The sequence below is a fragment of the Zootoca vivipara genome, chromosome Z1 (assembly GCF_965207765.1).
Source record: "Zootoca vivipara chromosome Z1, rZooViv2.hap1.1, whole genome shotgun sequence".
Taxonomy (NCBI): Eukaryota; Metazoa; Chordata; class Lepidosauria; order Squamata; family Lacertidae; genus Zootoca; species Zootoca vivipara.
This window is the reverse complement of record NC_142583.1, coordinates 6,735,923-6,760,090: the sequence shown is the minus strand read 5'-3', so window position 1 is coordinate 6,760,090 and position 24,168 is coordinate 6,735,923. Positions and strand designations below refer to the sequence as shown.

Genomic DNA, 24,168 nt, shown 5'->3' with positions numbered 1-24,168 from the left:
ACATAGAGCAGGCACTGTGGAAACCCATAGGGTGTTGATATTGGGCAGCCCATCTTTCTCATGACATGTAATTCTCACCTTGGACTTGGAAAGCCTGGGTTTAAATTGGTGTGGCATCCGTGACACTGAATGACCTCTCCCATAGAGATCTTGAAGTGGGCATGTAATCTTAACAGTGGACACTTGTCCACACTGCAGATTCATGGAACTGTAGGACCACCGAGATAAGGGATGAGGAAGCTTGCGATCCTCATGTGCTGTTGACTACAATCTCTACCATTGGCTGTTGGTCTTTCTAGCTAGGGCAGGTGGAAATTGCAGTTCAATAATACCCACAAGTCCAAAGATTAGCAGCTCCTGGCCTAGAGCTTTGTAGTCTATAAAATGGGAGGGATTTCTTAATTTTTATGCACTCTCGTTTTCCATTGCCTGAACTTTGTAGCATTGAAAACAAGCAGACACCGTAAATTCATGCTCCAGATGTAGGTATTTCAAACTACAGTGGTACCTCTACTTACGAATTTAATGTGTTCTGAATGCACATAGGAATGCACTGGGAGAAAAAATTCGTAAGTTGAAGCAACCCTATCTAAAAATTCGTAAGTAGAAAAAATCCTATCTAAACCGCATCCAAGATGGCGGATGGAGCTCTGCTCGTAAGTAGAAACATTCGTAAGTAGAGTTATTCATAAGTAGAGGTACCACTGTATATAAAACTACACCACAAGAATGGTTTCCATTCTACTTAAAATAGATATATATTTACAAGGCTTTACGTTCAGGAAATATGGCTTTACAGATCAAGCTTTTTCTCTGGAATATGGTATAAGAGGTTTGTGTGATAGACTTCCTTTTGTTTTGTGTCTTTAACCAGAGCACTTTAAACCAGAGCATAAGGTTACTGCAGAAAACATCATCAGAGCTTCCAGTAAGTTTTTGCTCATTTGTTTCTCCTGAAATAAAACCCCTGTTAGGGTTGTTTCTTTAAAACATTAACTACCTATTTTGCGACGCATTTGCTAGGCAGTATTTTGTGTTCATTTTACTCTAGTGAAGAGATGGAATGTTGTACATTAAATTCAGCTGATAACCGAGTTCAAACATTATCAGTTCCATTCAGACAATGCTGAGTACTTGAAAGTCCACCAGAGAAAATAATCTCCACATAGGAAACTACATGTTAGGGGGAAGTGTTAAAATTTAGTGAACTCTCTGATATGCTAGCTTGTTACACAAAGGGAAATTGTTAATACTTAGAAGTATTCAGACTACAGATTAGTGAAAATTAGGCCTCCAGTAGTGATTGGATGATCCTCCAGATTATAGTTTAGAGGACTGGAAATCATCCCTGTGCTCAAGTGCTCCCAACTCCCCTTGTGTGTGCAGTTTATGGAATTGCTTATCTGAAGTTGTGGTTGAATGTAGCAAACCATGTTTTGCTCAAACCAGGAAGCAATTAATAAAGCTGCACAAAGGGAGGGACAGGAAGGGACCATGTGAGCACAGGGCCCATTCCCAACCCTCCAACTGTGGTTTGTCTGCATGCAGCCTTCAAATTTTTAAGTGTACACTTAAAGGGGTAAAGGGGCCCCTGACCATCAGGTCCAGTCGTGTCAGACTCTGGGGTTGCGGCGCTCATCTCGCTCTATAGGCCGAGGGAGCCGGCGTTTGTCCACAGACAGCTTCCGGGTCATGTGGCCAGCATGACAAAGCTGCTTCTGGCGAACCAGAGCAACGCACGGAAACGCCGTTTACCTTCCCGCCGGAGCGGTCCCTATTTATCTACTTGCACTTTGATGTGCTTTCGAACTGCTAGGTGGGCAGGAGCTGTGACCGAGCAACAGGAGCTCACCCCATTGCAGGGATTCGAACCACCGACCTTCTGATCAGCAAGCCCTAGGCTCTGTGGTTTAACCCACAGCGCCACCGGGGTACACTTAAATATCTTCAAAAACACCTAAAAATGTATAGCATGAAGCTTTTGCAACTGGCTTGTTTATCTCATGGTAAGGAACAATCATAGCATTTTGGCAGCCACACACAGAGTTTTCATAACTTTTTGGATGTAATATTATAATGTCATAAGTGTAGTCATTTGCCTGTCTCTCAGGACCATGAGTGATATGGGGAAAATCTATGGTCTTTGGTTAAAAGCAGCTATGGAGGATGGAAGAATTTGAATCAGGGCTGTAACGCTTTCGCTAGCATTGTAGATGCCTGCTTCTTGGGAGAAAAGCAATGACAAACCTAGACAGCATCTTAAAAAGCAGAGACATCACCTTGCTGACAAAGGTCTGTATAGTTAAAGCTATGGTTTTCCCAGTAGTGATGTATGGAAGTGAGAGCTGGACCATAAAGAAGGCTGATCACCGAAGAATTGATGCTTTTGAATTATGGTGCTGGAGGAGACTCTTGAGAGTCCCATGGACTGCAAGAAGACCCTGAAGCTGAGGCTGCAATACTTGGGCCACCTCATGAGAAGAGAAGACTCCTTGGAAAAGACCCTGATGTTGGGAAAGATTGAAGGCACAAGGAGAAGGGGACAACAGAGGAAGAGATGGTTGGCCAGTGTTTTTGAAGCTACCAACTTGAGTCTGACCAAACTGCGGGAGGCAGTGGAAGACGGGAATGCCTGGCGTGCTCTGGTCCATGGGGTCACGAAGAGTCAGACACGACTAAATGACTAAATAACAACAATCCACAAGCTGCTATTAGCTGTGGAGATGGAAAAGACTGCTGCATTCTCCCTTCTTTTGACTTACAGCTCCTGGACAGGAGGTGTTTAAGTCAGGGAAACAGTGCTAGGGAGTTCCTCCCCTGCGGCAGTCCAAATTTTCCTGTCCCTCACAGCTGCTTTCACCCAAAGAAAAACATACTGGGAGACTGAGTTGCAGACCTCCCACATCACATGTAGTTTGACCTACATTAAGGTCTGAATAATTGACTGACATGGCATGATTTCATTCCATTTATGAATGACTTTGTATAAAATACTTTGAGGCTATTTAAAACATCAATAAAAATAATTAACTATATAAAATCAATATACGGCTGATAGAATTGGTTTCTGTTTGATTAGCTACGGCTAAGATAGTTTGGTTAGGAAGTGGAAGGACTCAAATGTTCTTGTAGTATGGGAATGGTCAATGAAATGTATTCAGTTGTGAATACATCAATGAAATGTATTCATTATGAATCAACTGACTGAACTAGCAGGAAGGAAGGAAGGAAGGAAGGAAGGAAGGAAGGAAGGAAGGAAGGAAGGAAGGAAGGAAGGAAGGAAGGAAGGAAGGAAGAAGTAGCAGATGTGAGCAACTAGAGAGATGGAACTGTTTTACCAACTATTGGAATCTCAACTATGGTAATGTGAGACTAGAAGGGTATTTATCTATATAGTATATATAAATCCTATGTATTTTATACTTGGTTTTAAAGTATCAGGGGATGCCATAAATTTAGAGACTTCGTATCTGACTGGAAACGATCCTTATTTTATTTCATCAAACTGTTCTTTTATTTTGGAAAGATCCTATGTTTGAATTACTGCTTATCATGTGTGTTTGTGTACACACACACACACATATGAATATTGTGCATTTTGTGTTCTGTATTGTAATCTATATCATTCTTTTTTTGAAATCATTCTCTCTCATTCACACACACACACACACACACACACACACACACACATATAGAATTACAGTGGTACCTCTACTTGCGATTCTAAAAGTCTGTAAGTAGAGCGCCACTACTGCATGTGCGCAAAGCACAATAGAGCACTTCTGCGCATGCACAAAGTGTGCAGCGAACCCAGAAATAAACACTTCCGGGTTGGCTGCATTCGTATCCTGAAAAGCCGCAATGTGAAGCAAACACAACTGGAGGTATGACTGTACTTGATGATACTGTGAATCTTAGTTCTGGATTTGAAACTCTTACATATGAATGACAAGAGTCTCAAATCCAAAACCAAGATTCACTGTATCATCAAGTAATGAACATGCATGTATGAAGCAGCCATGGTGGTCTGGGTTGTTAGCTTTTCACTCCCCTTTGTTTGGCCATACCCCGATGCCTCCACGGGAGAAATAAAGACACAGGACACATTGCATAAGGTTAATGGCCACAACTTTATTGATTACGGATGTAGAGAGGTATTGGCATAGGCATTGGATCTAACTGACTATATCCGACTCCAGCCCGCTCTGCTGGCAGTCTGTGAGGGGTTAACCACCGTTGGATGAGTCCTGCGATGTACATCAACTAGGAGCTCATCCTGGGGCCACCACTAGGGGGTGTGCCCTCTGGCCCTCACCAATAATAATAATAATAATAATAATAATAATAATAATAATAATAATTATTATTTATACCCCGCCCATCTGGCCGGGTTCCCCAGCCACTCTGGGCGGCTTCCAACAAAACACAAAAATACAGGAATCCATCAAACATTAAAAGCTTCCCTAAACAGGGCTGCCTTAAGATGCCTTCTAAAGGTCTGGTAATTGTTGTTCTCTTTGACCTCTGGTGGGAGGGCATTCCACCACGGCTACCACCTACCACAGCTTCGGACTTGGCAACGCCCCCAGACTCCTTAAGGGAGTACACTTCCGCATTTGGGGGGAGGTGATGGCAGCAACCTCCCCCCCACACCTGTAACCTTCTAGAGATAATCCAATGCCTACCGCCAAAACCAAAGTTGTGACGAGTTGCTACGAGGTAGGCGAAAACCACCAGGCCTGAGCCAATTTGCCAAGTCGGAAAATTCCTACCAGGCCCCTCAACAGCGACCAACCGAAGTCCGCAGCAATGTCAAAGTAGAACCCTGCCTAAAGGGGGAGGTGGGTGGGAGAAACACAATTACAATACAGAACACAGCAGTTGGGGTCCGAAGAAGCGAGGCCGATTCCCTGCCGTGCACTCGCTTAAATCAGCGAGCCACGCCCCACAGTACATCCCAGTTGGATGCGCTGAGGGCGCACCGCGACAGGGAGCCGACCAATGGGCTCACACATGAAGGCCTCGTGGGCCCACAACATCTCCTCCCCTTAGGGGGAAGAGATTTTGTTGACTGTGTGTTGGAGAATTTTTCTTTTAACTGTATAATGATTAGCGGTTTGGGTGGTTCAACAGCTTACAGTGGTGCCTCGCTTAACAAATGCCCTGCTTAACGAAATTTCCGCTTAACGAAAGGATTTTTCGAGCCGAGGTTGCCTCGCTAGACGAATTCGTTTTATGAAAAAATCATCTAGCGAATCGCGGTTTCCCATAGGAATGCATTGAAATTCAATTAATGCGTTCCTATGGGCAAAAAAAAATTCAATGCATTCAATGCATTCCTATGGGATTCGCTAGACGAATTTTTCGTTGTAAGAAAAGACCCGTGGAACGAATTAAATTCGTCTGGCAAGGCACCACTGTACTTTTTATTTCACCACCCCATAATCTTCTTTTCCCTCTTCTTCCAGGGGAAAGTCAGAAGTGTGATCAGTGCTGTTAATGCTGCACAACTTCTTATAAACAACAATGCTTCGTTCGTTATTGTTCAGGTAAGTTTTAATGTTGTTGTTTTTTAAAAAAAACCCACATACGGTGCATTGTTTTTTGGAATTCTTATGTGTGTCACTTAATGTGTCCATTTCTTTTTTCCCTCCCAAAAGGAAACTAAAAAGTATATGGATACTATAATCGGTTACTTTGAGCAGTATGCTGAATGGGTGAAGGAATCGGTAAGATATCTCCCCACCCTCACCTCTTGGGCAATGGCCATTTAGAGAACTTCCAGTTTTGGGGGGAAAGGAAAATGAAACATATTGGTGTATCAACACTGCTACTACGGTAGAAACAACATAGTAAATTAGAACATAGCATTAATTATCCTACCAAATATGATTAATTCAGATTGGGTATCAGAATCATATCTCTATCTTTCCAGCTTAATATAAAATGCTTCTTACTGGGAATTTTCTGTCTCTATTGTTCAGCACTTGAATTCTTTTTCTGATCTCTTGTAGATTGCTATGGAAGTTGCAACTTGTAAGCCCATTGCCAATGTGGTCGATACTGCTATAGATATATTTCTATGCAGCTATATAACAGATTCTTTGGTAAGAATATTTTGCATTCTTCCAAAAAAAAAAATTGTGAAGGAGGGAGGGTTAAATCTTTTTATTTCTCTAAGACTAGAGAACCGGTACATTTGCATAAAGGTAGACTTGGGTAATAGGAAAGGTACATGTGTATTATACAGTAACTCCCAAAGAATTGCAGTTCACATATCTTTCGGGAATTTGGAAATCTCATGTCTGGAAAGTAATCGTGAGGAACAGCTTGTTGCCGATACAAGATTTGAAATTGCCGCTGAAAAGCCAAGCCAATTGACATAATGTGAAATGGAGTGTTCGGCCATTTTTTGGCATCAGATATCTGTGGTTAACTCTCTCCTGGCCCTATTCTCAAAAAAACTATTCAGCCGAAACCTCAATTTTTAGAGGAATGATGCACACAAACGGACCTGCTGAATCAGACCAAAGTATTTTGCTTCCAGTGGTGGCCAGATAGATGACCCTGTTTACCCCCCAGCATGTGATATTGAGAGGCACGCTTAGCCATTAGCATTTATAGACACCACCCTGGAAGAAATATCCAACGGTTAGACTTTTACAACACAACACAAGTGGTCTTATCAGTGGTTCTATCCCTTCTGAAAACCCACCTGACATGGCCTTTCTGTTCTCCTGGCCACATGCTTAGATGTTCTCCTAGTCACATGGAATCTGTTCCACAGATAGGCTGCTTCCATGTGGATGTGGATGGGAAGACATAAGGCAAATGCACTTCCATCTTTCTCAACTTTCTGCTGATTAATTTCATTGAGTGGCCTGGAATTTTAGTGTGATAGGCATGCATAATTTTATAGGAGCCTTGATAACCCCGAGGAAAGACAGGATATAAATCTCATAACTAAATAAGTAAATAAATAAATAAATAAACAAGCCCTTACGATTTCATCCTCGTTCATCTCTCTCTCTTTTTATAAAAGCTAAAAAGTCCCAAAATTTTGAGCTTTAACATGGGTTTTCCATCTGCCCAGTCTGGAAACATATGTTTGGAGCTAATCATTTTATCAAGCAGTTTATAATGAAATCTACAGTATTTAAATGCAATGGAAAACTTTCTTCTGTTGACTTACAGAAAGACATTTTGGGTGCATTCCTGAACAGTGGCAGCGTTCACCGATTCCTTTTGTCCTGAAATGGCAACATCTGCATTTCCTAGTTGCCTTGAGAAATACAGAAGTTGTATATTTGTGTGAGGATTTTTTTTTTTTTTTTGTAAAAGCCATGGAAAGGAATAAGCTAAATGTTCCTCAGAAATTGCCTGCAGTTACTGCTAATAATTGAGGGTACTTAAAGGACCATGAGTTGTTTTCTTTGCGGCTTAATTTAGGATGGGCCTGGATTTTTCATGCATAACTGGGCGAACAAGTTCAGACTGTCTCCAGTTCTGTTGAAAGCAAAGTGTAAAACCACCTTTTTAACAGCTGGAACTAATTGGGCTAGTGTGTGTAATCGTTAAATTACTATTTCTTGTATAAACAATATTTCCTGACCCAGAAAACTGCACTAAGATACCAAGGAATTTACTCGACTGCAAGCAGGGATAAAGCTACATCTGTTGCTCTTTACAGAAGGAGGAAAGCCTGGCTAGGATATTAATCTTCTGAGGCCTACACATACATTGCGGTTTGTTGTAGGCTGGTTGGAATAAAGCAATGTGCTTGTGTGATTTTTTTATATTCTTATTAAAGTTGTTGTAAGGGTTTCACATGCATTCTGTGTTCATCCCAGCGTAGAGCTAGACTGATGGCACACTCCAGTTGAGTTTAGCTTGGCTTACAAGTATATTTTGGTTTGGCTGCTTACGTTATGGAGGGCGAGGTGTTTCCCTGGTTTATTTACTTTCTGTAAAAACTGAGCATTTGCCAGCACAGGGCTTGCAATAGCATCCTGGTTCCTACCACTAAAACACAACACAGCAGGCAGGGCCTCAGACATTTGGACGCCTGAGGCAGAAGGTCCTGTCACCAAGCACACAATGTGTGTGCCGGGGGCAGATCTCCGCAAGAGCTTCCCTTCAAGGAAAAGCCCTTGCAAAAGACTCACCACCACCAGGCAAGCAAAGGGCAAGCTTCACAAGGGCTTCTGGAAATGCCGCCTCTGTGGGAATGTTCAGGGAGGCAGGAGAGGATATATTTTTAAATTATATCCTTCCCAACTTACGTTAATAAGTTCTATGATTTAGCAGAATAACATTCCCCTTTTAAATTTGCACATCGGATAACGTCTTTGCCAGGCTTGCATAAGCCTCTAAAATAAGTTTCCTGGTAATTCCCCTTTATTCCCTCTTAAAAGAATAGACACGACACAGTCTTGTATAAAAGTATATCTTTTTTAAAAAAATTAAAAATTATCTTTATTTAATATTAAACATATTATCCATAAAATCAACATAACTCAACATAAATCAATACAAATCAACATAACTCAAATACAGGTCAAAATTATACAAAAGAACCAACTTATAATAAAACAGGGAAAGGGAAGAAGAAAAAGGAGAAAATAGAGAAAGAAAAAAGAAAAAATAAGGAAAAAATACCAAAAAAACAAAAAAAACACCAATATACAATAAAAAGTAAAAGAAAAATTCAGTAAACTTCCCAGCATTTCCATATCGATTCCCTGTTATAAATGAGCACTACTATGCTCATTGTATAAAAGTATATCAAATAGTTTACTCACTCATTCTGTTCACGGAAGGATCCCAGGAGGCAGACTTAAGTTACAAAATATATACACCTGGAATGTATCCCATAGGGAGATAGTGCCTTTGTCCTCTCTTGGCTGGAAGCATCTCAGGCTAAGGAGATGTTGCTTCTTCGAGGAATGGAGCCAGAGAGAGAGATGGCTGCCTCCCCTGTGCTATTTTGTTACCTGCACAGGTGAGGTCACGCCCAACTCTGGTCACATGTAGAGGAAGTTTGTCGCAGCCCAGGAGGAAACGGGAAGTTCTGACTGGCTGGTCCAGACATCCTCTTTTTATGTCCACTCTAGGAATGTTGTATTCGACTGCTCTGTGTTTCCCATCCCACAGCCTCTTGCGTTTCTGCCGCCTGAGGTGGCTGCTTCACACTGCCTCACAGGTGGTCTGGCTCTGCAGTACAGGAGCCCTTCTGCATATACTGTAGGGGGCTGTATAGCTTGAAAGCTTCCCTCCAGCTCAGCGCAGCACAACTTGCCATGAAGGTCAGCCCGGTTTCCTGAGGAAAATAACCAGAGGCATGTTAAACACTAAACAGGCCCACAATACATGGCTAGTGGCTTTAGCTTGCTCGATTGCAAATTATGAGGCCCAGTATATGGGATGTTCCAGTGAATGAGGGAAGCTGCCCTATACTGAGGCCGACCATTGGTCCAGCTACCTCAGTATCAACCACACTGGCTGGATTCTTTTCCAGCCTTAACCTGGGGTTGAAACTTTGAACGGCACATTCCGTTACTCCGTTGTTGCTGCACATAGTATCTACTATTGCAGCCCCACAGCTGACTGGTGCTCTGAAGATGGTTAACTATTGTTTCTGTTCAGTTAGGATCTTTAACCACCATTTAAAGTTGATTTCATACCAAAGCAAAACTTAACTATGGTAAAAACCTTGGTTCCAGCACACTGTTTAATGCGGAAGGAAAATTCAGTTCAAACGATCAGAGGGCACTTGTTTTCCAAAACAGTCCAGTATTGCTACGATTCCACATTTGTTAGGAGCCATGGCTGTTGTCGTCCTTACCTCACTAATGCTGACAGGTTTTGATGTTGTATTTTAATCTTGTTATCCGAGATGCCATGATCTCAAGTGACTGAGAATTTGTGAACAGTCCCAAGCAACTTGTACAAAAGTGGCAAAGAGTTGAACTCTTTCCATTCTTGTTATCCATTTTATATCAATCCCAGTGGAAATTTGCTGTACTTCAGGCATCCCGAAACTGCGGCCCTCCAGATGTTTTCGCCTACAACTCCCATGATCCCTAGCTAACAGGACCAGTGGTCAGGGATGCTGGGAATTGTAGTCGAAAACATCTGGAGGGCTGAAGTTTGGGGGTGCCTGCTGTAGTTGATGGTTCCACAGGCTAGCAAGGTCCAATTTAAAAGAGACAACCGGGTTTGGGAAAATTATTGAGCGGACGCTTAGATTTGATTTTATTGGAACTATGTGAAGATGGCGGCTGCCAGCAGTGAAAAGACTTTTGGGTTGATTCAGCAGAAATACCAGCGTGTGAGGAGATACTGCGAACTTATGGAAGGGAATCATAGACATAAAATCCACACAGAAACACATCATTGTTTGTTTTAACTTGCTTGTGGGAACAACTCAGAGACTGCGAAAGAATGAAGGATAACAACAGAAAGAAAAAGAGGAACCACCGGAAATGATTACGAAATGCAGTAGAAATATGATGATGATACAACATCACATCTACACTGGCTCTTGTCCCACTCCCCTTCTGAGTTGGGAAGAACTTTGTAGGAAATCTTGGAGAATGTGTGAGAAGGAATATGGATAACGGAGAATATATTAAGTGCCTCAATGTTGTTTCTTGTCTTCCCTAGAATGCCTTCTGGTTTGGCTTGGGGGGCTGTTCAGTATTTCTAATCCCTGCCATCATTTGTGCTGTGAAACTAGCCAAATTCTACCGTAGGATGGATACAGAAGATGTTTACGATGAGTAAGTAAGCAGAAAGCTCAAAATGGAAGAGTGCAGAAATGCAAGAAAGCACATTATGTGAAATATGTTCATAGTTTTCTTTTGTGATTGCGTATAGTACTGCAAATCAGGGTGTCTCAGAGCAGCTCAAAGGAACAGGTTGCATGGAATTCGTTATCTGGGGCCGTCGACATTTACAGGAGTTTTACAGTTTCCTGGGAAAGTAGCTGCCCATTTAAATTCCAACAGCATATGAGAAGACAGAGGGAGGGGAGATGTAGGCAATAAAGGGGGGGGATGCGAGAACCGTAGGCAAAAAGTAGTGAATTTGAGTCCCTGCAAGGATTTCTGCTTGCACAATAAGACTTCCCTCCTCACTCCTCTCCTCTCTCCACCTGCACCCTACCCAGATCCATTACAAAGAGCTGGGGAACCCCTAGAATAGATTTGGGGGCGAGGGCAAGGAGAGCGTTCTGTTGCACAAGTGGAAATCCTTGCACTGATGGAATGTTCACTTATTGCTCCATTGGATACAACCCAGTGTTATATAGCTTTCATTTAATTCAGCACTGAGCAATCTGAAGGACCCTCTTTCCCTCACAGTACTACAATTCCCTGGATATGCAAAGAACACAGAGATATATTTTTATTTTATTTTTAAGAATAGAATGCAGAGGTTTTTTATATATTTGGTAGGTGGGTATTTTCTGCAATGCTTACTCCCCAGGCTTCAGCTTTGGCATTTACAGTGGTGCCTCGCTAGACGAATTTAATTCGTTCCACGGGTCTTTTCTTATAATGAAAAATTCGTCTAGCGAATCCCATTCCTATGGGAAACCGCGATTTGCTAGACGAATTTTTCGTAAAACGAATTCGTCTAGTGAGGCAACCTCTGCTAGAAAAAACCTTTCGTTAAGCAGGGCATTCGTTAAGCGAGGCACCACTGTATAGTGCACAGACACACAGTAAACAGAGAGAGACAACAGGAATGGGAGGGTTTGCCTGGTACAGAGCTCTGGAAATAGTGGTTCTTCCGGATAACTCAAGACAGTTGAGGGGTGAGGTGTAGATAGGTCCTGTGAATAGTTATTCAGGATTAAAGCTTTAGAGAATAACCTGCACTTAAAACATTCCATAATGCAATAGATTGGAAACTTTGTGGTAGCTACGGTATGAACTAAAAACATATTATGTCTGATCTCATATTTTCCTTTGCTTTTGTCGCGTGTAGTTATTCTGCTTTCCCTAACCAGTCTTCTATTCTTCCATTTGCAGTTCCTCTGTCTCAGGGACTTGGCATTTTACTTTATGATAGCTATTTTTACTTATTTTTCACTTGTCTTCACTTTTACCTTTTTTTTAAAAAAACACACACATTTCCCCGTAAGTCTGTCCAGTGCCTTTTCCTCATTTGTTTATTTTTATTGTTTAGATCATGATGACATTATACTTTTGCTACAATAGCAGTGGAAAAACAACAACAGGGAAATACTGCAAAGCCAAATATTTATCACGTACCATTACTTATTAACACACATGATAACTACTTCTTTTTTATATTTTGTAGTGTTGAAACTATGCCCATGAAAAAGTAAGAGATTTTAATTGATATTATAGCATGTAAAGTGGGAGGGTTTTTTTTTTAATTCGTAGGTGTTACATATTTGATATATATTGTATTTATTTTCTACATTTTTTTGGCATATTGATCACCATACCTATCACAAATAGCTTCATGCAGATCATGTTGAAGTAGAGCTTTCTGTAGAATTAATTCAATATACGTGACATACCGTACAGTCCTTGGTATTCCACAGGCTCCGCTATGGACATGCCTAGTTAACACTGTTTTTTTAAGTATACTGTATATATATATATAATGAGGTGTTTTAGTTGTCTTATATTCTTCTGTTTTTGTTGGCTATTGCCAGCTGCTTTAGGCAAAGAGTTCGGAAAGGAAACTGATAGCATTTAAAACAAACACCTTATTAATTTTTTTTAATTATCATCTTTGTAACCATAGTGTGTATGGAGTTGCATCTTATCATTAACACAGTCCTTTCTTGGTATATTTATTTTATTACAGTTTGGAAAATGGTAATAATGGTTATCATAAAGAGCATTTATATGGTATACACAATCCAATTCTGACAAGGTAAACCAAGTTTGAAACTGCCTGCCTTATAAGTGTATTAATCACTCACTCCTTTTTTTCTGCACATTTTAAAACCACTTTTTGTTTTGCATGATTTTTCATTGCTTAGCTCTCTCTTTCAATATATGCCCTATATCACATTATATACTGGCTTGGTTTAAAAGAAACTATGGTTTAATGTGAACAAGCACTATGCTGGTACACAGTGCTAAAAAAAAATTCCTAGCCATATGTCGCGTTATCTGAGCCCAAGCTTATGATTTGTCCTTTCCAAACAATCGGTGACAATTGAGGTTTGTTCTTCAATTATCAGTCATGGTTTGCTTGCGCGAAGCAAACCACAAACATGGTTGCAAATGACACACAGAGGCAGAGCAAGGTGAGGGCGGCCTGCCCCATGTGACATCCCTGAGGGTGACAAAATCCCAGCGGGCCCAATGCACACACACCCCGCCGGGCCGCCACCCTGGATTGCGTCCCCTGGTCAGGGTCTGGTGTTGCGGGCAGGCGGCCCGCCGTTACCCCATGCTCCCAGCTGGAGAAGGCAGGCAGGCAAGGGAGAGGATGGGAAGGAGGCAGGAGAGCAAACAACAGAGGGGGCGGGAATGAGTGTCATGTGCCCCATCCCATCCCTATGGGCGGTTTGCCCCGCCCCTAATGAGAGTACCCCTAAGCATTTTTTAAAAGGCACTGCTGCCAACTCCCTGGGGCCCAAGCACCCACAGAATTCCCCATGAAGGGGCCGGGCACCTACAAATTTTGGTGCCAGGGCCCTGCACGCTGCATGGCACCCATGGCCCCAGGCACCCACCGTCATGGGGCCAAACTGGCACTCCTCTTGGGAAAGGTCACAGCTGGTGCACCAGCCAAGGAAACGCAAAGGTGCCACTAGCCCAACACACCCCTTGATAATCCATGAGCAAAGTTAAGTCCAGGAGAACCCCCAAGACACTGAAAAGCTGCTCTGTCAATGGGTGTGCCACCTTGTCCAGAACAAGGCGGAATACCTCTTGCCAGTTGGCTTTCCTACCAATGCAGAGCACCTCTACTTGTCTGGATTAAGTTTGGGCTTGTTAGCCCATGTGCAGTTTGTCGCTTGGTCTAGGCATCGGTTCAGGATTTCTGCAGCTCCCCTGGACTTGGTGAGAGAAAGTCCAATTTTGTCTGAATAATTTAAAAGCTGAGAAAAGGTGTTGCTTAAAGCAAATGCAAATAAATTTGAGTCTGGTCACATAAAATTGCACTTCAAGAAAGCACTTGACCTGCAGAAGGTTGTGGTAGCATCCGTGTGAAAGTGGCAAAAATTGATTTGGGAGTGTTTTCATCTTGCAGAGTTCTTCTTTTTGCTGATGAAATCAGGAGTGCTCTACGTTTTATATCAGGCTCCTAAATATAATATCCTGGTTGTTCCCACACACAAACACACCCCAGCCAGCCTCCTGGTGCCCCCATTGGTAGCATTTAACTTGCATAAATGTTGGTGTACCTTGAGAGAGAATAATAAATAACATTACAAAATTGTGTATAAGGTCATTGAGTTAGCGTTTTTTAATTATTTGAAATATGCTGAGAAGCGAAACGCTAACTTTGAAAACACTAAGCTTTAAAAGTATCAGTGAAAATTGGTCTAACTGAAAAGCAGGCATCTTATTGTCTTTTCCCTCTCGAAACTTAAAACTTGCAGAGGAGTGGTACCTGAGACAGAGTTTGAAAAACCATCCCTGAACTGCTTTACCCTGCTTCTTAGTATGACAGTCTGGTCGTCTCCACTTTGTTTCCTGCTTGGCAACACTCCTCCTATGCTTTTCTACTTTCCACTACTGCTTTTAGTTGATTAAAAGGGGCTTTGTCTTCTTGCTATCAATAAAGAGCGACTAAGGTCTAGAAGATCTCCCAGTGGATTTTCTGACTGCAAACGCATGTGCTGCTTGTGGAGAAAGTTAATGACCTGTTTGTATTTTTCAGACCTAACTTAGCAGTTATAAGAGAATTACATAATAATTTATATCTAGCAGCCAGTGAAAAGGTGGAGTAGAAAAGGGTTGGTGATCTGAAGTTCCCCTGCCTACCGGTACAAACTAGTAGATTTCCACTGTCCAGACAATTATTAAAAAGAGCATTCAGAAAAAGCACAACCACCCACAACTTTCTCCATTCAGTCACTTTTCTATACTGAAGTTGCCCCCCAACAGTTTCATATGTCTCTCTTTCTCTCTCTCTTTCTCTCTCGCATATATATATAGCTCTGTGGAACAGTGGTAGTGCATACTGGAAATGTGATGGGTAAGTGTTATTGTTTATTTATCTGCTTTAAAAAATTGTCCATTTTGAAAGATGCGCACCTTAACTCATTTGACCTAGCAAGTATGGCCCCTCATGGAATTGTTGTTGTTGTTGTTGTTTGGTCATTTAGTCATGTCCAACTCTTCATGACCCCATGGACCAGAGCACACCAGGCACTCCTGTCTTCCACTGCCTCCCGCAGTTTGGTCGAACTCATGTTCGTATCTTCAAGAACACTGTCCAACCATCTCGTCCTCTGTCGTCCCCTTCTCCTAGTGCCCTCAATCTTTCCCAACATCAGGGTCTTTTCCAGGGAGTCTTCTCTTCTCATGAGGTGGCCAAAGTATTGGAGCCTCAGCTTCAGGACCTGTCCTTTCAGTGAGCAGCACTCAGGGCTGATTTCCTTCAGAATGGATAGGTTTGATCTTCTTGCAGTCCATGGGACTCTCAAGAGCCTCCTCCAGCACCATAATTCAAAAGCATCAGTTCTTTGGCGACCAGCCTTCTTTATGGTCCAGCTCTCATGGAGTTAACAGTTGTCAAATGTGGCCCTTTAGATCACGAGCCCAGCGGCACCAAGGGCTCTTTTCCGAGGGTCCACAGAGCCATGTCTGAACTGACCCTTAGTTCTCCAAAGGTCACTGCATTTTATTTCCGCTCTCTTGTAAACGTGGTGGTTAGGAGCATATTCTGACTTGTCTCTTGTGGCTTCATTTTCAGCCTTGGGAAATAATGCTGCAAGTAGCTCCTCTGGGAAGCACCTTTCCCGTCAATGCTGAATTCCGAATTCTGAGCCATGTTGTCCGGGGCCTGTCTAGTTAACTAATGTTGAATGGAAAGAGAACTGTGCAAACGTATGCCATGAAATGCCAAGCCACACAGCATCTATTTTGTGTGTGTGTGGATTACCATTAACACATGGAATTAGTGGCTTCCATTCTTGTTTTCTAATACCATTTTCCCACTGGGGGTTCTGTCTCTCATCACATAATATATTTATTTATTGTAAACAGACTGCTCCGTGGTTTATATTTGTTTCTATGGGTTGTTGTTCTTCTTCGGATTAACTGCCCAGTCGAAATTAACTCGGTTCTTGTTATCATGTCCAGAGATGTTAATACCATGTATAAAATATGTGTTTACATGAAGAATACAACCTGTGTACAGACACTTTTTTGTATCTGTGTTTTTTACAGCTGTATTTTAGCGGATTTTTTAATACTGTTTGTTATACTTCACATGCGACCTGTTCCGCATGGCCAGTGTTTCTTCGGTGCTCTTGGGTGGCTGCATTTGACTGTAAAACGTATGGAAACCTGCAATATATTTTGTGTCGTCTTCAGAAAAGTGAATGCCATTTGGCAGATGATTCTTCCCTATTTCTGAATTACTAATTAACGAAGCATATTGTTTTCTTGCAAGCAGTTAGCTTAAAACAAACAAATTCTGCAGAAATGTGCAACGGAAAGATATTACAATTTTTTTCTTTGTAACCTGAATTGTCATAGCAAGAAGTAATAAAAGTGGAAAGGGCCTGTTCAGACCTTCGGCAAATTTCATAGAGGGCATGTGTGATGGATGCCAAACTGCACACTGTGTTGCTGTAACACAGGCTTCCTCAACCTCGGCCCTCCAGATCTTTTTGAGACTACAATTCCCATCATCCCTGACCATGGGTCCTGCTAGCTAGGGATCATGGGAGTTGTAGGTCAAAAGCATCTGAAGTGCTGAGGTTGAGGAAGCCTGCTGTAACACCTAAATGTAGCGTATGCGCGTACATCCCTAGCTATACATGCCTAATATGCATACCGGTAATCATTATTTTCATACACATTTTTTTTGAGAGAGAAAGCTTGTACTTATACGCGTAGGGATGGCACACCTATTGACCTCACTTAGATGTTACAGTGGTGTGGAGATGAAGTGGCTGTGGGGCAAAATCCCACTTTGCAGCTGCTTCACTCAATTTGCCAAAGGTGTGTCTAGGCCTAAAGTTAATACACTATGGCCCTGATGAGGTGTTCATAGGTTTAACTTGTAAACTGTGTTATATCTATAATAAAGAATTGGCTATATTTTGTTAAATAGGTGTAAAGTGTTGAGAGTATATGGGGAAGCTGTTTCACCCCACTGTCCTTTTACTTGTAAAAGTTGTGAATAGGATTGATCTGCACAAAAAAAGCTGTCAAGAGCTATCTAACTGATGATAACTAAAAGCTGTGTGGGGAAATATGGGCTGTTGGGGGCATGGCTGGGGAGGGCTTTTTATCTTTTAAGGCAGTGGTGGCCAAACTTGGCCCTCCAGCTGTTCTTGGACTACAGCTCCCATCATCCCTAGCTAACAGGACCAGTGGTGAGGGATGATGGGAATTGTAGTCCCCAAAACACCTAGAGGGCCAAGTTTGGAAAGTTTTAAGGCAACAGTCAGCACTGGGGAATATGATGGGTCTTCTAACGTTACACATGACTTGCTGATTTCATTAGATGGTCTCCATTCATTTGGAAACCCTTTTGGTAGAATTTCGCGTAAGGATAATTCCTGGCAATCTTAGAATTGCTTAACTGCATGATGATGGCACATCAGTTGCCCAGTCTGCACACTTGGGACTAAATGCATTATTGTGCTGTGTCTCGTGCAGAATTTGTGCTTTTCTCCCCATATCTCAGTGGTGGGGAAATGGCGCACATGAAGCAACCCTCAAACTGAATGGGAATTGGTATTATATAGTTTTTCACTAGGGAAACTGATGATTTCTACTAGGCAATGAGTAGAATATCTTAAAATATGTAAGTAAATTATATCTCAATATCTGACATTCCAAGTTGTAGGTTGTAATAAGTTCCTGTTTTTAATTTGATAACATCCTCAAATCATTTAAATAAAATATCTTGATTAATGTTTGTGTAATTTTTACATGCAAGGAGCTAGTGCATTGCATTAAAATTGCCTCCGACCAGAGGTAAAATGGATTTCTGCCTCTTTCTAAAAGGGAGTCACTTAATTTGGAATGATGTGATTTTGGCCTACAGGTGAACCTAGTCCATTTTAAATAAAGAACTGAGGTACTTTTTGTAGTAACTGGTAAGTTGAGAAAGAACTGCATTGCAACTTAACTTGTAAGCCACCCAGAGTGTCTAGGAGAGCCCAGCCAGATGGGTGGGATATAATTATTATTATTATTATTATTATTATTATTATTATTATTATTATTATTATTATTTGTGTAAGTTACGCAGCATTTTGCTCTTCCCCTGCCCCAAATGGCAGCCCTGCACTAAACTAGAAGTTGGTTTTAAAGCTCTCCCAAGTTTGAAAAGCAGCTTGCTCCTAAAGGCAGACAACTCACCAGTCTTTGCAATGCTCTGGGGGTGGAGGGGTTTGCAATCTATGGCAGGAACCACCAAGAGAACAAAGCTGGCCTCACATCTCCACACTGTTTACATCACTTGCCCCTCCTGGGACTGTTCACTTGTTCATATGGTATCAGAGTCCCGTCCCCCCGTCCCCCCAGAATGTTTCTGGGGTTTTACTGATTTTTTTAACGGTTAGAATAATCAAGTCAAGTCAATGTTTATTACAGCAAACAGCTAGCATATTAAACCAGAAATTCTGCATAATTCTCTACATGAACAATAAAAGCAACTGATATGGGGTTTTAACAGTCAATATACAATACTTAAAATACAGGTCCAGGGGAATAAAACACCATAAAAGAATAAGAAATTTAACTAAGAACTGTAGCCGCAATATCATCATCGGAGGGCAGGACAAATTGTTATAATATGTTATTCAATAAAAGAGATTTACGTTTTTTAATAGCTAAGGTGCAGAATTTGGCCACAGCGTAGGATACTGAGCTCAAAGAGTCTTCCAGAAGGAATGTGCGTAACACATTCCGAAAACACATTTTCAGGGGGAAATTCCAGATAATATTGCAAGGGTGTGAATTTTGATAATAGGGGTAAAATGAGTCGTGATCGTTCTTCATTATAGAATTCACAGAATAGAAGAATGTGAATAATAGATTCCACCTTGTTGGACATGCATGGACAGAGGCGCTCTTCGATTGGTATATGCAAGAATTTGCCGTATAAGACAGCTGAAGGCATCGCATCAAATAATTTATAAATTTAGAATAATTTATAAATTGCTTGATCAAAGAACCCCCAAGCAGCACACATAAAACAATGATTAATATACAAATGGAAGTCCACAGAATTTAAAAATAGGTACAGGCGGCGACCATTTTAGGCGTGTCCAATTGCCACATGATCACCAATGCGCAGGTCCTTTTGGAGCTGGAAGAGGGCATAACAGGAGCAGAAGGAGGGTGTGGCATAACAGGGCAGGGCATGTTTACGCACACTCCACCAATGCACACAGGGGGGCAGTAGCGGAACCCCCGTGCAAAATGGTCGCCACCTGCATACATAGCTTGATGACATGTCTGCGTAAGGTTTCCAAAACCGAAAAGGTTTTAGCAGAAATGGCACAACAAGGATATCTGCCAAATGTCAATGGGAAGGTACAGTAGTTCCAGAGCACAGGCCTTGTCACACTGAGGACTAGACACCACACAGATGTGGAGTGAACATCTGTATTATCCCATGGTCTTGGTGAAGGACACTTTCCATGGGCAGAGTGGTCAAGGTGAAGGACAGCTCCCCTTCTCACCTGGGGGGGGGGGTGTTGTTTGTTATGAGATGGTAAATAGTTGCTGGTTACTGAAGATTCCTACAACATTCATGTGCAAGGAAGCCTGGTGGAAAGGTCTCTTGACTGTGGCCGGCTTTGCATGTCATTCATGTGTCACTGTGTCTTTTTACTCCTCGCGGGGGGCGGGTCCTCGAACCGCAAGACCTCTCCTCCTTGCAGAGGGGAGGCTTTGCGGGTGGGAGCTACACCCTGCCCCCCAGCTGGCACTATTGGCCAGCTGGGAGGCTTGGCGCAGCAGTGGGCATAGGCTGGTGCACTGGCAGGGGGGCGAAGAAACGGCCCCTGCTAGCGTGGGAAACAGCTCCCGCCCGCAAAGCCTCCCCTCTTGCAAGGAGGAGAGGTCTTGGCAGAAGGTTTGCCAGCAGTATAGCATCTCTGCCTCCTTGCCCCCCAGCTGAGCCTATTGCTGCACTCTGTACCCTAGAAATCACATCTGGAAGAGATTTACACTCCCCTTCCTTCTATCTAGGTTTCTATTATACAAGCCAGGTCAGCATCCCTAATTCCTTGACCATGCTTCTGGCTACTTCTGTGTAATCTGACAAGACCTGACATGGAAGGCAACTGGAGAATAGAAATAGTCATCTGTTAAAGATCCAATGTGATGTGTGCATGTTAGACAGAAATATTTATTTTAGTTACACAACTGCTGTGCTGTGTGCTGGAGCAGCAAGATTTGTCTTGTTTCCTTCCTGAATGTTCACAGGTTATTTGGCATTCCCTTGAGCTATAAATTACAGCCATAAGCTTGTTTGTTTAAAAGTAGGCTGGAGTAGGAAAACGATACACGCACACCCTGAAAAAGAAGGGAGACTTATTTCTACGTCAGCCCGTTAAAGCAGCCCATTTCAACTTTCTCTTGCGTGGAGAACTAAGTTTCTCTAAGGAGCTCACTCTCTGCTTTGCTATGAAGACGGCCACAATCTTTTTCGTAATTTTTATCAGTTTCATGGGAGGCTTAGGAAAAAATCCAAGGCCAAAGAAAAGGAGCAACAGTGACGAAATAAATTTTTATACTAAAGTGAAAGATGCCTGCACGATGAATATGAGTGGAAATGGCGAAGTGAAACTCAGAATAGAATGCAGGAGTCAAGGCAAAATTTACTGGTGTGAATATACTGGGAATCCATCACTTTGTCGTTCTTTTAATAACAACCCAAGGATTTATTGGAATCAGATTGCCATGGACCGAAGGAAACAGACCAATGCCTGCCAGCCCAATGTGGTTTTGAAGCCTTCCATGTGCCAGAGGGCTCCTCCTGAAGCTCACATGAAGCAAGTGGCTTCCAGCATAAAGCCAAACCCAGATACTGTCAGTCAAGCAAAGGCAGTCCCGAACCCCGCAACTTCTCCAAAGCAAGTTAAAAAAAGCCAGGCAGGAAAAGCCTTACTTAAAAAAACAGGGAAACCCAAACCATCTCCTTTGCCTCCTACAAAAGCAACCCAAGAAGGTCAGATGTCTGGAAACGATTCTGAAGCTATGAAGTTAGCGCAGAAGCATTGCTGGGAGTCCCTGCACGACATCTGTTCCTACATCATCAGCATCTTTAGAGGCTGAGGAGGAAAAGGTAATTTTGTCTCTATCATTCTGAATTTCTGAGAGCTGGTTCTAGAATTACAGCTTGAACCCAGGAGCATGTCTTAACTCAAAAGAAAGGATATGGCAAGATTGATTTATTGTAATAAGTTAAGAGTACCGGGGGGGGCATGTATTAGCAAAATCCCACTAAATTAAGTGCTTCTATATCCAAATGATTTTAATGGCAACTATTTGAGCATATGCACTTAATTCTCCATTTGAAATCAACATGACTTAGATTGGTTAATCTTTAGCTGGATAAAGTTGTTTAGCTATGAGCCAGGTTGTTTAGTGACGAACCCCAGCTATTTAGTGATGAAACGAGCACTTTCCAGTGAGATACATTTTCAGTTAATAGTTCTGAGGTGCACCAAAAGTTCTACCCAAGTTATTTCTACTCAAGTTATGCATAAGACCTTATTAACTGGTATTACTCTAATGCTTTTCTTATAGGACATTTCCTGCTAAAGAGCTATTGCACCAGAGTACTTTGAGCTCTGTTCCCCAAGAATATATTATTTTAACTATATTTGTTGGCTTGTAAGTTTGTTTTGTTAGGTCATTCAGCCAAGGCACATGTGCAGTCAAGCCAATTGCACCTAATGGGAGAACAGACAAAAGTTCCGTCTTTCAGTGTGTTGTTTTATAAAAGCTGTTTCCATTTTGGTGTCATACCGTATTAAGGGACAGGGTGGGGTGGGGAATGCGAGTTTCTCTCTGGCAATGGTAACTTATGCTGCTTTTAATGTCTTGAGAGGCATCTAACTACAGGTTGTTGATTTACAAATCTGTTCTTAACTTAGTCAATCAGCAAAGCAGATTATTAAACATCTAAATTTTTTGTCCTAATTTTATGGCTTGAAGTTAAATAGAAGAGGTATGCATTTTAATGTGTAAAATGAATATAAAAGAACATTGTACAGAAAACTTTGCAGCCAGTGGTGTTCACTAGATTGACTGTTGTAAGGTTCTCATCTAAGTTCGACCATAGATTTTGTTGGTAGTTCTTAGCCAGAAATTACCCTCAGCATCCATGCTATGGTTGAAGTAAGAGCCATTTCCTTCAGAAGGAAGGTATACTGGTACCCTGAAAGTGATAGTCCAAGAAAAAAACCCTCTGCTACATGTATGAGAAAATGCAGGTCTATTCTGGATAAATGTGTGAGTCTTTGTCCAGTAAAAGCCTTAAACAACATATGGAATATATGATGGGCGGTATCTAAGAAGCTAACATTCCATACCACCAAGAACGCTGAAACTTTTAGATATAGAACCCAAAACATTGTGCTTGTTGGTAAAGGCTGAAAATGGAACGATAGTACCCAATAGTCAACATTCAGGACATAAGTGTGAAATTCATAATAGGGACCCCAAGGTAGAGCAAACAAAAAACCTTAATTGGAAGAGATGTTCGACTGTTGAATAGACTCCCTCTGGAAGTTATGGACTATCCTACCTTGGAAATTTTAAAGCCGCTGTTAGATGGCCATGTGTGAAGGATGCTTTAGTTGAGATTCCTGCATTGCAAGGGGTTGGGCTAGATAACCCTCAGGGTCCCTTCCAACTCTACGATTCTATGAATTATGTGGCTCCTTGGAGTAGCTTCCAGAAACCTGGGTTTATGCTTACAGAATGCAAACTGAATTTACTAGTAGATACAGTATATGTGAAGCCTCCTTTGAAATCTGCCGCCGCCGCCAAAATGTTGGTAGAACTTATGATAAAATATTTGTGTCACATGAAGTACAATGCAATATTTAAATTCTATGTATTTTTATAGAAAAGAAAGATCCAGTGTCTGCTTTTAAGGAGACAGCTTTCTAAACTATTTATTTCTTCTTGTTTTGCAGGGCAAAAGCCTTACAGTTGCTGAGCTCCCGACATCATTACTTTTTTCAGCTGGGTTTATATAAACCACATTACTTTTTTTTCCAGCTGTTCTTTTTCCCCTGTATCTCTGAGTATTTTAAACTACAGCCCCAAAGATCTCCAGGAGGAGATAGCTACGAGTCATATAGCAGATGCCAATTTAATGACATTGTGCTCTAAATTGTACTATGTTAAGCACACTAATGGCCCGCTGAACACCAGGCTATAAATATTGTTCGAGTTTGTACAACTAATTAAAAAAAATCCATGTGTGTTTACTGAAATTGCATAATATGGGCTAAGAAAGTCAATTTCCATTTAGACGAGTCTGTTAATTGAAGTGGCAGAAAATGTAATTTAAGGTGCAGTTGTAAGCATGTTGATAAAGCTATTGCTGGTGCACACTCTGTCCTTACCCCAATATATCAATGTGGATGACATTTGGATTCTATTGAAGGCAGTAGTTTTGGCCCCACACCCCTAAGAACCTCTTCATATGGTGAAACTGAGCATCTTATTCCTATGCCCAGAAGCAGTGGCAGACCCTGGGGTTTCAAATTTCAGGGGTTGCCCAATTTTAGCATTGCCCAGAGGCTTTGTGCCCAGCATGACCGAACCAGTCACACTTCTCTAAATCCAGTTCTGCCAAAGGCAAAGTTCCAGACCATGCAGGAAGGAACCCACCATGGTGGCTCCTCCTGCTGCCATTGAATTGACAAAAAAGTGAATGTCAGGGGTTTTGGTCGAAACAAAATAAAATAAATTTCTTTGTCATTGGTATGAGCTTTCGTGTGCATGCACACTT

The 24,168-nt window shown here is 41.8% G+C and overlaps 2 protein-coding genes across 23 annotated transcripts in view; both read left to right on the top strand.

Moving 5' to 3' along the window:
- Positions 1 to 23,647, top strand: part of PROM1 (prominin 1) — a 104,528-nt gene extending 80,881 nt beyond the window's left edge. For 5 of the 22 annotated variants that reach the window (XM_035112683.3, XM_088658078.1, XM_088658070.1 and 2 more), the window contains 9 exons: positions 875 to 928; positions 5,469 to 5,549; positions 5,661 to 5,729; positions 6,015 to 6,107; positions 10,666 to 10,781; positions 12,328 to 12,351; positions 12,847 to 12,915; positions 15,159 to 15,198; positions 15,919 to 18,095. In XM_035112683.3, the coding sequence (XP_034968574.2) occupies positions 875 to 928; positions 5,469 to 5,549; positions 5,661 to 5,729; positions 6,015 to 6,107; positions 10,666 to 10,781; positions 12,328 to 12,351; positions 12,847 to 12,915; positions 15,159 to 15,177 (525 nt within the window). In that variant the 3' untranslated portion in view covers positions 15,178 to 15,198; positions 15,919 to 18,095. Of the gene's footprint in view, positions 1 to 874; positions 929 to 5,468; positions 5,550 to 5,660; positions 5,730 to 6,014; positions 6,108 to 7,194; positions 7,825 to 10,665; positions 10,782 to 12,192; positions 12,402 to 12,846; positions 12,916 to 15,158; positions 15,199 to 15,328; positions 18,096 to 23,344 lie in introns of those variants that run through there. The other 17 variants (XM_060278987.2, XM_088658101.1, XM_088658085.1 and 14 more) reach the window with 10 other exon arrangements.
- Positions 20,688 to 23,647, top strand: FGFBP2 (fibroblast growth factor binding protein 2). Its single transcript, XM_035113223.3, has 2 exons — positions 20,688 to 21,483; positions 23,345 to 23,647. The coding sequence occupies exon 1, from the start codon at positions 20,823 to 20,825 to the stop codon at positions 21,471 to 21,473; it is 651 nt and encodes a 216-aa protein (XP_034969114.2). The 5' UTR covers positions 20,688 to 20,822; the 3' UTR covers positions 21,474 to 21,483; positions 23,345 to 23,647.
- Positions 23,648 to 24,168: the final 521 nt, after the last annotated feature.